The following is a 15,485-nucleotide window of genomic DNA, read 5'->3' as shown; positions in this document are numbered from 1 at the left end:
GACTTTTGAATAGACTTTGTCAGGACAAATTAAAGAGGTCCTTAAAAACACCTTAATTTTCTTTCTATATGTAACCGAGCGCATTTCCTTAATTTTAACTTTAAGGTTTATTTATGGTGCTATATCTGAAAGAGGTCCTTAAAAACACCTTCATTTTCTGCTTTCTATTGTGCTTGAGGCATGAGCAACCCTAATTGCTTGTGTACGTGAGCCAATGGGGTGTGAATATAGTCCCAGTTATGTCCTTATTTTCGTTACAAAATTACCTAAAATCAAGTTTCAAGTTCAAGTTTCTTTAATAGTTGTCATACAGAAGTACAGAATACTTTTATACAAAATGCTTCTTTCTGTTACGCTCCAGAGACTGTGCTAGACAAAAGATAAGTATGAAATAAAACAAGTATAGCAAGTAAAAGTAAAAAAATAGAAGTCACGTACGTAGACACAAGTGTTCAGTATGTACATATATACAATGTTCAATGCAGGATAGCAGTAACTGAGTTACCATACAATATACTATGCAATATACTAATATACAATATACTATATAGTGCAGAGCAGAAATGGGATGAGGTACAATTTAGGTACAATTTACAATTTACAGTAAGGTGTCCTGAGGTATGGGTTGTAGTGCAAATTCTTTGCCAATAAATATAAAGTGTGTCTAGGTGTTCTAAAGTGTGTAGAGTGGGTGCTGCAGTGGGTTGATTGTTTAAAGTGAGTGTGTGCTGTGAGTGAATTTTTTTTATCCCAGTGTAAACAGATTAACATGTGATATAGAACCAACACGTATCAACAATTCATTTTCAAAATGTGAATGTTAAAACCATAATACAGGCCCCTCATAGCACAAAGAAAAACATTTGCAGAGCGAGAGAAACAAAAATATATATATCTTTTCTGAGTGTTTCGAGGGGAGTAAAAAGCAGCTAGGGAGCTCAGCCAGCGGGCTCCAATTCCAGAGTCCAGGGGTTAGAGTGTCTGGTCGGACACACGCAGCTCCCACCCCTCTCACGGCAGCATCAGCAACAAGGGAAGAAAAAAAGGGAATTCATAACGGCGAGCAGCGACAATTCAGAGTTCATTATCCCACTTGTGTGTCACCAGCTTTTGAACAACGGACACATAAACTCTTTGCTTTTACATGTGTTCCACGGATGGGTGTCAGGAGGACCGGCCAGCAGCACCGCCGAACCCCTGCCCGTCTATTCTCTACACTTTGGTGGCCAGAGACTGTACCTGTGACTTCTGAGTCTGGGCTTTGAGCGTGGAGGACATGGAGCTCATCTGGCCATGCATGGCCTTCTTCAGGTTCAGAAGGCACTGGGAGCGGAAGCGGAGGTCAAAGAAGGCATACAGGAACGGGTTGAGGCAGCTGTTGACGTAGGCCAGACAAGTGGCGTAGGGGTGGGCCAGCAGGAGGAAGCGCAGGAACCCACAGGAGTCAGGAGCCAGGTTGAGGTAGGAGAGAGCGTCCATGCTCTTCAACACGTGGAAGGGCGTCCAGCAGAAGGCAAACACCACCACCAGCGTGGTGATGATCTTCAGGAGCCTCTTCTTCTTCTGGTCCTCCTTGCGCAGGTTGTTGAAGTGACGGGTGACGGTGCAGCCGATGAACCAGTAGAAGATGGTCATGGCGAGGAAGGGCAGGAGGAAGCCCAGGGCGGAGGAGGACAGGCTGAGCCCTGCGATCCACAGGGACTCGTGGTCTTGGTTCAGGGTCACCAGGCGGAAGTCCATGGCACACGTGGTGTGGTTACTGTTGACGTCGTCCACCGTAGCAGGGTGGGCACCGCCAGCAGGCCAGACAGCGTCCAGATAGCTCCCAGGGAGGCCAGCATGGTGCCTCGGGAACGCAGCCTGGTGCTGGACAGAGAGTGCACGATAGCCAGGTAGCGGTCAAAGCTCAGGCAGGTGAGGCAGAAGACACTGGCATACATGTTTACCACAACAACATAGCTGCTGATCTTGCAGAGAGCAACGCCAAAGGGCCAGTGGTAGCCAAGCGCCGTGTACACGGCCCAGAGAGGTAAGGTCGCAACAAAGGTGAGGTCGGCCAGGGCCAGGTTTCCAAAGTAGACATCTGCTGCCCGGCGCTTGGATTTGGATCTCCAGACAGTGAAGATGACCACCCCATTGCCTGACAGACCAAGGATGAAGATCAGCATGTAGAGAACAGGTATGAGAGAGTAGGATGGCTCCCATTCAGAGAAGTCACAAACAGTCTCATTGTCATCATAATATTCATAGGGATATCCATATTCCATAGTGGTGGCTTCCATGCTGAAGTGGAGATCAGGAAAAAATATTTATCCTGTAGAAATTCTTGTAAATTCCAGAGCTTCAAAGGTACAGCTAAATAAATCAAGTAAAAAATCGGTGTAAAAGGAGACTAAATAAATACAGTAGGAGTTCGTCCTTCTCTGTTGACTGCAAGAGTTGGAAGAGAGTTCAGATTAATGTGAGAGTGAGGGTTGGTGCTGCTTGCCTTTTTAAACTCGGCCATCCACACCCCTAGTTCCCTCCCAGGACAACCCCCTCCCCCCATTAAAACACTCACATCCCCCACTCTCTCCCCTCCTCCTCTCTCACCTCTTTTCGCGCACTCAATGGCTCTCCTGGGATGACGTCCCGGATTTTAAATGATTTTGCCTTCCAGAATGTTTCTATCCCAAAACATAATTATCCTGGTCTACTAGTTGGTCAACTTAATCATTGATAACATACTGGTGTCATATCTCATTGAACTGTATCTGGTTAATAAGCTACTACCCAAATCTGTAAAGGAATGTGAATCACTACCCACTTTCAAAACCACTCTCAAGGAACACCTACGGGAGACTGAAATTCGAAACTGGCCCCTGTAAATGTCCTAACCCAACCCCCTCCAATGTACAGTAATTTACCTAGTATGGTTTTGTCAATATTCCAATGTACAGTTTTGCTTGTTTGTACAGTGTCCCCCCCCCCCAACCCCCTCCAATGTAAATTACCTAGTATGGTTGTCACTATCCCAATGTACAGTTTTGCTTGTACAGTTGTACAGTGTTTCCCCTCCAACCCCTCCCTACCTACCCACCCCCCCCCCCCCCCACACACAACCCCACCCAACCTCCTCCAATGTACAGTTTTTACGTCAAATGTATATACTCCCTTTTCTGGACTCTTTTTGTATCACAAACAGTACTGTATTTGCAAATCTGGTATGTCATAAATGTATAGATGTAGCAGTACTGTCTATCTGTATGTCATGTATGTCATATATGTCCTGATGAATTGAAAATGGGGGACCCTGATGTAAACGAGATGAAAGTCTTTCTCTGGTCTGCATCTCTTTAACAATTGTGTGTATTGAGCTGTACTGTATTGTACCCATTCTGCAATCTGTTAATAAAGTTTTCAATCAATCAATCAATCAATCAATAAAACGCACCCCACTCACAATAATACATACATAATGGGATTATCTGATGTATTCTTGAAATGTATTATGACCAAAATACACACTTGACTTTTCAACTTTGCTATTAACAACACATTAGTCTACAGTACTCAGCCTCTCGGTACAAAATACCGATTCAGAACATGTCTGAACCAGGTCTGGACATGCATGATTCCTTCTTTACATTGCAATCACCAATTAAAAGTGCAGTGCGGCAAACGTAAACCACATAGGTCGTCTCCTGATTGATAGCTAAGCCTTTTTATTTAGTTATTTAAAGTATTTATAAATTATTTTATTTAAACATGAAATCCCTTGAGATTAAATCACGTTTTCGAGGGACCTGGCCAAGATGGCACACCATTACAAAGTTACAAACAATTATAAAATAGAGCGTGTTAAAATAGACAATTTAAGGGATGACAGGTGACAGCTAAATCTATTTTACGAATAACAATTGCACTCTTCAGTTAGGCCTGCCCTACACCGTTCTTCAACAACCCCTGCAGGAGACAACATCATTACGCTGTGTATCATTACGTTTATCATCATGACCAGACAAAACAGGAGAAAGCTGCGCTAAGTTCTGAACAAATCCTGACTATAGTGCGGCGAACAATATACTGGTCAGCTGGTGGTGAGAAGTGTAAACTCCCTTGTTCGTGTCCCGAGAACACATAAATAAAGGGAGTTTACGCAGTATATGGCCTCAGATAAGCTACACTAAAATGATGTAGCTTCAGCGACACAGGAGACATATAAGACCAGTTTAATGTTGTCTATTGTTTTGAAGTGAGCATGTAATTAAACTATAGATGGACAATGCATTGCAAACTGCTGATTATAGCAGTTCAAGGGATGTATGAATTCAATTCCCAAGTCTGGGGATTAATTTCCATGATAAAAAGACAAGCAAACACTAAGGTTAAACAAAAGGAAACGTCTCATTGACAAACTATCTTTGTTCTATTCTACTTTAGTGGCCCATAGTTTATTAAGATCAATGCATTGAGCATCAATTTATTGCCTTTCTCTGAAATTATTGAGCACAACAGTATTACATAAAACCGTCGCTCCATTCGATACTATAGGTGTAATGCAATACAAGCAACACATGTTTTATTTTATTTCATACTTATCTTGTCTTGCACAGTCTCTGGAGCGTAACAGTAAGAAGCATTTTGTATAAAAGTATTCTGTACTTCTGTATGACAACTATTAAAGAAACTTGAACTTGAACTTGTATTCGATGTTATGGATAATTAGGCCTATGGTGGAAGCTCTTCAAGACTTTGTTTGGCTATACAGTGAGTGTATATAAAGCAATAATTAATGTTTGAGCAGGAATGGGGATCAAAAACTGAGCAATATAGGCCTAATTCCTATTTAACCTATATCACCCTCCCCCACCACAACCACCCATTTTAATGACCGATTCAAGATTCCCAAACCATAAGAATCTATTGGTGATATGATGATGATGATAATTATAATATTAGTTATATTAATTAGTTATTTATCATTATTATTATTATTATTATTATTATTATTATTATACATATATGTTTTACTTTGAGGTGATGCAGTAGTGCTTACCTCGCATGCAAGTCTATTCTAGGACTTGTTTTTATAATCACAACCATGAAAGTCTCCCCCAGGGCTTAATATTTAGTATAAATTAATAATAATAATAAAAAAAACAATCAACAAAATTGTATTTGATAAACATTAGAGGTAATTATGTAATTGTGCATGCTTGCATACATTTGCAGAAGGATAATAATATGGGAAAATCCTTTTGACAGACTACTAACAGTCTACTAACTCTATTATTATTATTATTATTATTATTATTATTATTATTATTATTATTATTATTATTATTACTATTATTATTATTATTATTATTATTATTATTATTATTATTATTATTATTATTATTATTATTATTATTATTATTATTATTATTATTATTATTATTATTATTATTATTATTATTATTATTATTATTATTATTATTATTATTATTATTATTAGGACTATTAGTCAACTAAGAATTTCAGGGGGAGTTATATTGTCTTATTTCTCCAGATAGACTCAGAATTTACCATATTCAAATGGCGGCTATTATGTCATGCTCAGGGGGGGAGCTATTAACAGCACATTAGTCTACAATACTCAGCCCCTCTGTACAAAAGAGGGATTTGGAACATGTCTGGGCCAGGTCAGGACATATACTGGACATGATTCCTTCTTACATTACAATCACCAATTACACTATAGCATTGATATAGCTATATGGCCTGTTTTCAACCCAGAACAGGATGGAAAGGAATCCCAACCCGAGCATGACACAAGAGCAAAATGGCTGCCGTGTGGATATGGTCAATTGTCTTATAGCTCCAGATGGATTCACAATCAAGGTGCACTGAGCTGCATGAGCGAGGTGGACAGCCAAGGTTGGAACTGCATTTTCAGGTTTAAACTATAGGTTTAAACAGTCCTCCTGGCTCTTAGAGAACACACTTCCTAGTGGCTATATTAGAAAGGTGCACAATTCAAATATACCTTTTCAAAATCAGAATAATCTTTAGTGAAACAGATGAGTGAAACGCTTTGTTCCAGTCTCCTCTGCCTAGCAGCAGCATCAATCAAGAATCAAGAAGAAGCAAGCGGTTTATTTGTCACATACATACCAGGGCATACAGTGAAATGCGGGTGGTCATGCCCGCATTGATTGTGCAAAATACAATAATAAAATAGGCATAGGCATCAATATGAAGTAGTACAAAAAATATATAAAAATATAAAAATAAATTGCATTAATTTATAATACAATAATCGCAATGTAGTAATCACAGTGTGGGTGTGGTGAGGAACAGAGATGGATCATTCATCAGTGATTCTCACTGTGTATTGTGGTATGTTATTTCAGACAGACAGACAGACAGACAGACAGACAGACAGACAGACAGACAGACAGACAGACAGACAGACAGACAGACAGACAGACAGACAGACAGACAGACAGACAGACAGACAGACAGACAGACAGACAGACAGACAGACAGACAGACAGACAGACAGACTGTCTTTAAGGCCATGATGTGGAATAAGATTAAATGTGAAGACTCTGGCGCATTCACCAGGCAAATCCTATGAAACTTTTAGCCTTCACACCACATGTGATCACAATACCATCACACAAGCGTATACATGTCATCATAATTATGTAATGCAGTTTCATATGTGATACAGTGAAATCACATTTGGTATCCTCATCCTGTAAATCACATGTGAAGTGTTCCAAAAACTAAGTAGAAATGCATGTGATAATGTGAAAAATATTTTATTTTATTCATACAATTTGTGTGCCTTTTCTGTGAGAGAGAGAGAGAGAGAGAGAGAGAGAGAGAGAGAGAGAGAGAGAGAGAGAGAGAGAGAGAGAGAGAGAGAGAGAGAGAGAGAGAGAGAGAGAGAGAGAGAGAGCATGCATGGGTGTTGGGAGGAGCCAGGGCTAAAATCTTGCCCGTCTCAACAGCAAGAAGATGCTGGTGCCCCGTCTCCACCTTGGAGACACAACTGCTACACAACAGACCTAGCTGCCGTCTCCAAAAGCCATGTATATTGCAGGGCTCTGTTTAGGTGACTGGCATATTTCTATGTATACACACAATAACACATGCAGTTATGGACGGGAGGGACGTGGCAGCCAGCTCTGAAGGTGGGGGCTTGTATATGTTGATGACTGAAGTTTCCTGGATTTTAGTAACCAGCCACTCGATGTTGGAGCCAAGTGGGGATTGGCTACTGGCTGACCAGCTTAGTTCAGTCCTCACGAAGGTTGCCACACCATGTTGCTTGCTTACAAAACTTGAAGTCCTTAAATGTCTTTAATTTCCCCTTAATTTGCCCCTGAAAACATGCAATACCCCTTAATAAAAAATAAGGGCCCCTTAATTTTTTAACTGGACCCCTTAATTTCACCTTAATTCCACCCCCTGCGTGTAGAACCCCTTAATTGTGTCAATTAAGGAAACCCCCTTAATCTTACATTTAAGGTGCTGTTTTTGTGATTGGATAAAATAAGGGATAATTAATGACTTTTGAATACCCCTTCATTTGACTTTGTCAGGACAAATTAAAGAGGTCCTTAAAAACACCTTAATTTTCTTTCTATATGTAACCGAGCGCATTTCCTTAATTTTAACTTTAAGGTTTATTTATGGTGCTATATCTGAAAGAGGTCCTTAAAAACACCTTAATTTTCTGCTTTCTATTGTGCTTGAGGCATGAGCAACCCTAATTGCTTGTGTACGTGAGCAGGTTGCCGCCCTGCGTCGCTGCCTCTGCCAATGGGGTGTGAATATAGTCCCAGTTATGTCCTTATTTTCGTTACAAAATTACCTAAAATCAAGTTTCAAGTTCAAGTTTCTTTAATAGTTGTCATACAGAAGTACAGAATACTTTTATACAAAATGCTTCTTTCTGTTACGCTCCAGAGACTGTGCTAGACAAAAGATAAGTATGAAATAAAATAAGTATAGCAAGTAAAAGTAAAAAAATAGAAGTCACGTACGTAGACACAAGTGTTCAGTATGTACATATATACAATGTTCAATGCAGGATAGCAGTAACTGAGTTACCATACAATATACTATGCAATATACTAATATACAATATACTATAGTGCAGAGCAGAAATGGGATGAGGTACAATTTAGGTACAATTTACAATTTACAGTAAGGTGTCCTGAGGTATGGGTTGTAGTGCAAATTCTTTGCCAATAAATATAAAGTGTGTCTAGGTGTTCTAAAGTGTGTAGAGTGGGTGCTGCAGTGGGTTGATTGTTTAAAGTGAGTGTGTGCTGTGAGTGAATTTTTTTTATCCCAGTGTAAACAGATTAACATGTGATATAGAACCAACACGTATCAACAATTCATTTTCAAAATGTGAATGTTAAAACCATAATACAGGCCCCTCATAGCACAAAGAAAAACATTTGCAGAGCGAGAGAAACAAAAATATATATATCTTTTCTGAGTGTTTCGAGGGGAGTAAAAAGCAGCTAGGGAGCTCAGCCAGCGGGCTCCAATTCCAGAGTCCAGGGGTTAGAGTGTCTGGTCGGACACACGCAGCTCCCACCCCTCTCACGGCAGCATCAGCAACAAGGGAAGAAAAAAAGGGAATTCATAACGGCGAGCAGCGACAATTCAGAGTTCATTATCCCACTTGTGTGTCACCAGCTTTTGAACAACGGACACATAAACTCTTTGCTTTTACATGTGTTCCACGGATGGGTGTCAGGAGGACCGGCCAGCAGCCCCGCCGAACCCCTGCCTGTCTATTCTCTACACTTTGGTGGCCAGAGACTGTACCTGTGACTTCTGAGTCTGGGCTTTGAGCGTGGAGGACATGGAGCTCATCTGGCCATGCATGGCCTTCTTCAGGTTCAGAAGGCACTGGGAGCGGAAGCGGAGGTCAAAGAAGGCATACAGGAACGGGTTGAGGCAGCTGTTGACGTAGGCCAGACAAGTGGCGTAGGGGTGGGCCAGCAGGAGGAAGCGCAGGAACCCACAGGAGTCAGGAGCCAGGTTGAGGTAGGAGAGAGCGTCCATGCTCTTCAACACGTGGAAGGGCGTCCAGCAGAAGGCAAACACCACCACCAGCGTGGTGATGATCTTCAGGAGCCTCTTCTTCTTCTGGTCCTCCTTGCGCAGGTTGTTGAAGTGACGGGTGACGGTGCAGCCGATGAACCAGTAGAAGATGGTCATGGCGAGGAAGGGCAGGAGGAAGCCCAGGGCGGAGGAGGACAGGCTGAGCCCTGCGATCCACAGGGACTCGTGGTCTTGGTTCAGGGTCACCAGGCGGAAGTCCATGGCACACGTGGTGTGGTTACTGTTGACGTCGTCCACCGTGGTGCGGAACAGCAGGGTGGGCACCGCCAGCAGGCCAGACAGCGTCCAGATAGCTCCCAGGGAGGCCAGCATGGTGCCGCGGGAACGCAGCCTGGTGCTGGACAGAGAGTGCACGATAGCCAGGTAGCGGTCAAAGCTCAGGCAGGTGAGGCAGAAGACACTGGCATACATGTTTACCACAACAACATAGCTGCTGATCTTGCAGAGAGCAACGCCAAAGGGCCAGTGGTAGCCAAGCGCCGTGTACACGGCCCAGAGAGGTAAGGTCGCAACAAAGGTGAGGTCGGCCAGGGCCAGGTTTCCAAAGTAGACATCTGCTGCCCGGCGCTTGGATTTGGATCTCCAGACAGTGAAGATGACCACCCCATTGCCTGACAGACCAAGGATGAAGATCAGCATGTAGAGAACAGGTATGAGAGAGTAGGATGGCTCCCATTCAGAGAAGTCACAAACAGTCTCATTGTCATCATAATATTCATAGGGATATCCATATTCCATAGTGGTGGCTTCCATGCTGAAGTGGAGATCAGGAAAAAAAAATTATCCTGTAGAAATTCTTGTAAATTCCAGAGCTTCAAAGGTACAGCTAAATAAATCAAGTAAAAAATCGGTGTAAAAGGAGACTAAATAAATACAGTAGGAGTTCGTCCTTCTCTGTTGACTGCAAGAGTTGGAAGAGAGTTCAGATTAATGTGAGAGTGAGGGTTGGTGCTGCTTGCCTTTTTAAACTCGGCCATCCACACCCCTAGTTCCCTCCCAGGACAACCCCCTCCCCCCATTAAAACACTCACATCCCCCACTCTCTCCCCTCCTCCTCTCTCACCTCTTTTCGCGCACTCAATGGCTCTCCTGGGATGACGTCCCAGATTTTAAATGATTTTGCCTTCCAGAATGTTTCTATCCCAAAACATAATTATCCTGGTCTACTAGTTGGTCAACTTAATCATTGATAACATACTGGTGTCATATCTCATTGAACTGTATCTGGTTAATAAGCTACTACCCAAATCTGTAAAGGAATGTGAATCACTACCCACTTTCAAAACCACTCTCAAGGAACACCTACGGGAGACTGAAATTCGAAACTGGCCCCTGTAAATGTCCTAACCCAACCCCCTCCAATGTACAGTAATTTACCTAGTATGGTTTTGTCAATATTCCAATGTACAGTTTTGCTTGTTTGTACAGTGTCCCCCCCCCAACCCCCTCCAATGTAAATTACCTAGTATGGTTGTCACTATCCCAATGTACAGTTTTGCTTGTACAGTTGTACAGTGTTTCCCCTCCAACCCCTCCCTACCTACCTTTTATTTAGTTATTTAAAGTATTTATTAATTATTTTATTTAAACATGAAATCCCTTGAGATTAAATCCCGTTTTCGAGGGACCTGGCCAAGATGGCACACCATTACAAAGTTACAAACAATTATAAAATAGAGTGTGTTAAAATAGACAATTTAAGGGATGACAGGTGACAGCTAAATCTATTTTACGAATAACAATTGCACTCTTCAGTTAGGCCTGCCCTACACCGTTCTTCAACAACCCCTGCAGGAGACAACATCATTACGCTGTATGTATCATTACGTTTATCATCATGACCAGACAAAACAGGAGAAAGCTGCGCTAAGTTCTGAACAAATCCTGACTATAGTGCGGCGAACAATATACTGGTCAGCTGGTGGTGAGAAGTGTAAACTCCCTTGTTCGTGTCCCGAGAACACATAAATAAAGGGAGTTTACCCAGTATATGGCCTCAGATAAGCTACACTAAAATGATGTAGCTTCAGCGACACAGGAGACATATAAGACAAGTTTAATGTTGTCTATTGTTTTGAAGTGAGAATGTAATTAAACTATAGATGGACAATGCATTGCAAACTGCTGATTATAGCAGTTCAAGGGATGTATGAATTCAATTCCCAAGTCTGGGGATTAATTTCCATGATAAAAAGACAAGCAAACACTAAGGTTAAACAAAAGGAAACGTCTCATTGACAAACTATCTTTGTTCTATTCTACTTTAGTGGCCCATAGTTTATTAAGATCAATGCATTGAGCATCAATTTCTTGCCTTTCTCTGAAATTATTGAGCACAACAGTATTACATAAAACCGTCGCTCCATTTGATACTATAGGTGTAATGCAATACAAGCAACACATGTTTTATTTTATTTCATACTTATCTTGTCTTGCACAGTCTCTGGAGCGTAACAGTAAGAAGCATTTTGTATAAAAGTATTCTGTACTTCTGTATGACAACTATTAAAGAAACTTGAACTTGAACTTGTATTCGATGTTATGGATAATTAGGCCTATGGTGGAAGCTCTTCAAGACTTTGTTTGGCTATACAGTGAGTGTATATAAAGCAATAATTAATGTTTGAGCAGGAATGGGGATCAAAAACTGAGCAATATAGGCCTAATTCCTATTTAACCTATATCACCCTCCCCCACCACAACCACCCATTTTAATGACCGATTCAAGATTCCCAAACCATAAGAATCTATTGGTGATATGATGATGATGATAATTATAATATTAGTTATATTAATTAGTTATTGATCATTATTATTATTATTATTATTATTATTATACATATATGTTTTACTTTGAGGTGATGCAGTAGTGCTTACCTCGCATGCAAGTCTATTCTAGGACTTGTTTTTATAATCACAACCATGAAAGTCTCCCCCAGGGCTTAATATTTAGTATAAATTAATAATAATAATAAAAAAAACAATCAACAAAATTGTATTTGATAAACATTAGAGGTAATTATGTAATTGTGCATGCTTGCATACATTTGCAGAAGGATAATAATATGGGAAAATCCTTTTGACAGACTACTCTATTATTATTATTATTATTATTATTATTATTATTATTATTATTATTATTATTATTATTATTATTATTATTATTATTATTATTATTATTATTATTATTATTATTATTATTATTATTATTAGGACTATTAGTCAACTAAGAATTTCAGGGGGAGTTATATTGTCTTATTTCTCCAGATAGACTCAGAATTTACCATATTCAAATGGCGGCTATTATGTCATGCTCAGGGGGGGAGCTATTAACAGCACATTAGTCTACAATACTCAGCCCCTCTGTACAAAAGAGGGATTTGGAACATGTCTGGGCCAGGTCAGGACATATACTGGACATGATTCCTTCTTACATTACAATCACCAATTACACTACAGCATTGATATAGCTATATGGCCTTTTTTCAAACCAGAACAGGATGGAAAGGAATCCCAACCCGAGCATGACACAAGAGCAAAATGGCTGCCGTGTGAATATGGTCAATTGTCTTATAGCTCCAGATGGATTCACAATCAAGGTGCACTGAGCTGCATGAGCGAGGTGGACAGCCAAGGTTGGAACTGCATTTTCAGGTTTAAACTATAGGTTTAAACAGTCCTCCTGGCTCTTAGAGAACACACTTCCTAGTGGCTATATTAGAAAGGTGCACAATTCAAATATACCTTTTCAAAATCAGAATAATCTTTAGTGAAACAGATGAGTGAAACGCTTTGTTCCAGTCTCCTCTGCCTAGCAGCAGCATCAATCAGGAATCAAGAAGAAGCAAGCGGTTTATTTGTCACATACATACATACCAGGGCATACAGTGAAATGCGGGTGGTCATGCCCGCATTGATTGTGCAAAATACAATAATAAAATAGGCATAGGCATCAATATGAAGTAGTACAAAAAATATATAAAAATATAAAAATAAATTGCATTAATTTATAATACAATAATCGCAATGTAGTAATCACAGTGTGGGTGTGGTGGGGAACAGAGATGGATCATTCATCAGTGATTCTCACTGTGTATTGTGGTATGTTATTTCAGACAGACAGACAGACAGACAGACAGACAGACAGACAGACAGACAGACAGACAGACAGACAGACAGACAGACAGACAGACAGACAGACAGACAGACAGACAGACAGACAGACAGACAGACAGACAGACAGACAGACAGACAGACAGACAGACAGACAGACAGACAGACAGACAGACAGACAGACAGACAGACAGACAGACAGACTGTCTTTAAGGCCAGATGTGGGATAAGATTAAATGTGAAGACTCTGGCGCATTCACCAGGCAAATCCTATGAAACTTTTAGCCTTCACACCACATGTGATCACAATACAATCACACAAGCGTACATGTCATCATAATTATGTAATGCAGTTTCATATGTGATACAGTGAAATCACATTTGGTATCCTCATCCTGTAAATCACATGTGAAGTGTTCCAAAAACTAAGTAGAAATGCATGTGATAATGTGAAAAATATTTTATTTTATTCATACAATTTGTGTGGCTTTTCTGTGAGAGAGAGAGAGAGAGAGAGAGAGAGAGAGAGAGAGAGAGAGAGAGAGAGAGAGAGAGAGAGAGAGAGAGAGAGAGAGAGAGAGAGAGAGAGAGAGAGAGAGAGAGAGAGAGCATGCATGGGTGTTGGGAGGAGCCAGGGCTAAAATCTTGCCCGTCTCAACAGCAAGAAGATGCTGGTGCCCCGTCTCCACCTTGGAGACACAACTGCTACACAACAGACCTAGCTGCCGTCTCCAAAAGCCATGTATATTGCAGGGCTCTGTTTAGGTGACTGGCATATTTCTATGTATACACACAATAACACATGCAGTTATGGACGGGAGGTACGTGGCAGTCAGCTCTGAAGGTGGGGGCTTGTATATGTTGATGACTGAAGTTTCCTGGATTTTAGTAACCAGCCACTCGATGTTGGAGCCAAGTGGGGATTGGGATTGGCTACTGGCTGACCAGCTTAGTTCAGTCCTCACGAAGGTTGCCACACCATGTTGCTTGCTTACAAAACTTGAAGTCCTTAAATGTCTTTAATTTCCCCTTAATTTGCCACTGAAAACATGCAATACCCCTTAATAAAAAATAAGGGCCCCTTAATTTTTTAACTGGACCCCTTAATTTCACCTTAATTCCACCCCCTGCGTGTAGAACCCCTTAATTGTGTCAATTAAGGAAACCCCCTTAATCTTACATTTAAGGTGCTGTTTTTGTGATTGGATAAAATAAGGGATAATTAATGACTTTTGAATACCCCTTCATTTGACTTTGTCAGGACAAATTAAAGAGGTCCTTAAAAACACCTTAATTTTCTTTCTATATGTAACCGAGCGCATTTCCTTAATTTTAACTTTAAGGTTTATTTATGGTGCTATATCTGAAAGAGGTCCTTAAAAACACCTTAATTTTCTGCTTTCTATTGTGCTTGAGGCATGAGCAACCCTAATTGCTTGTGTACGTGAGCAGGTTGCCGCCCTGCGTCGCTGCCTCTGCCAATGGGGTGTGAATATAGTCCCAGTTATGTCCTTATTTTTGTTACAAAATTACCTAAAATCAAGTTTCAAGTTCAAGTTTCTTTAATAGTTGTCATACAGAAGTACAGAATACTTTTATACAAAATGCTTCTTTCTGTTACGCTCCAGAGACTGTGCTATTTGTGCTAGACAAAAGATAAGTATGAAATAAAATAAGTATAGCAAGTAAAAGTAAAAAAATAGAAGTCACGTACGTAGACACAAGTGTTCAGTATGTACATATATACAATGTTCAATGCAGGATAGCAGTAACTGAGTTACCATACAATATACTATGCAATATACTAATATACAATATACTATATAGTGCAGAGCAGAAATGGGATGAGGTACAATTTAGGTACAATTTACAATTTACAGTAAGGTGTCCTGAGGTATGGGTTGTAGTGCAAATTCTTTGCCAATAAATATAAAGTGTGTCTAGGTGTTCTAAAGTGTGTAGAGTGGGTGCTGCAGTGGGTTGATTGTTTAAAGTGAGTGTGTGCTGTGAGTGAATTTTTTTTTATCCAGTGTAAACAGATTAACATGTGATATAGAACCAACACGTATCAACAATTCATTTTCAAAATGTGAATGTTAAAACCATAATACAGGCCCCTCATAGCACAAAGAAAAACATTTGCAGAGCGAGAGAAACAAAAATATATATATCTTTTCTGAGTGTTTCGAGGGGAGTAAAAAGCAGCTAGGGAGCTCAGCCAGCGGGCTCCAATTCCAGAGTCCAGGGGTTAG

The 15,485-nt window shown here is 40.5% G+C and overlaps 1 protein-coding gene across 1 annotated transcript; it reads right to left on the bottom strand.

Moving 5' to 3' along the window:
• Positions 1-1,212: 1,212 nt before the first annotated feature.
• On the bottom strand, positions 1,213-9,873 carry LOC311229463 (uncharacterized protein; the record flags this gene model as incomplete). The annotated part of the gene is given in 4 exon segments (XM_084315544.1): positions 1,213-1,766; positions 1,769-2,283; positions 2,405-2,430; positions 8,821-9,873. Coding segments are annotated over 4 exon segments (2,148 nt in total).
• Between the last annotated feature and the right edge of the window lie 5,612 nt (positions 9,874-15,485).

The sequence above is a fragment of the Notolepis coatsorum genome (genome assembly GCF_963971535.1).
Source record: "Notolepis coatsorum genome assembly, chromosome: 6".
NCBI lineage: Eukaryota > Metazoa > Chordata > Actinopteri > Aulopiformes > Paralepididae > Notolepis > Notolepis coatsorum.
The sequence above is the reverse complement of the archived record's forward strand: the minus strand, read 5'-3'. Positions and strand labels throughout refer to the sequence as shown.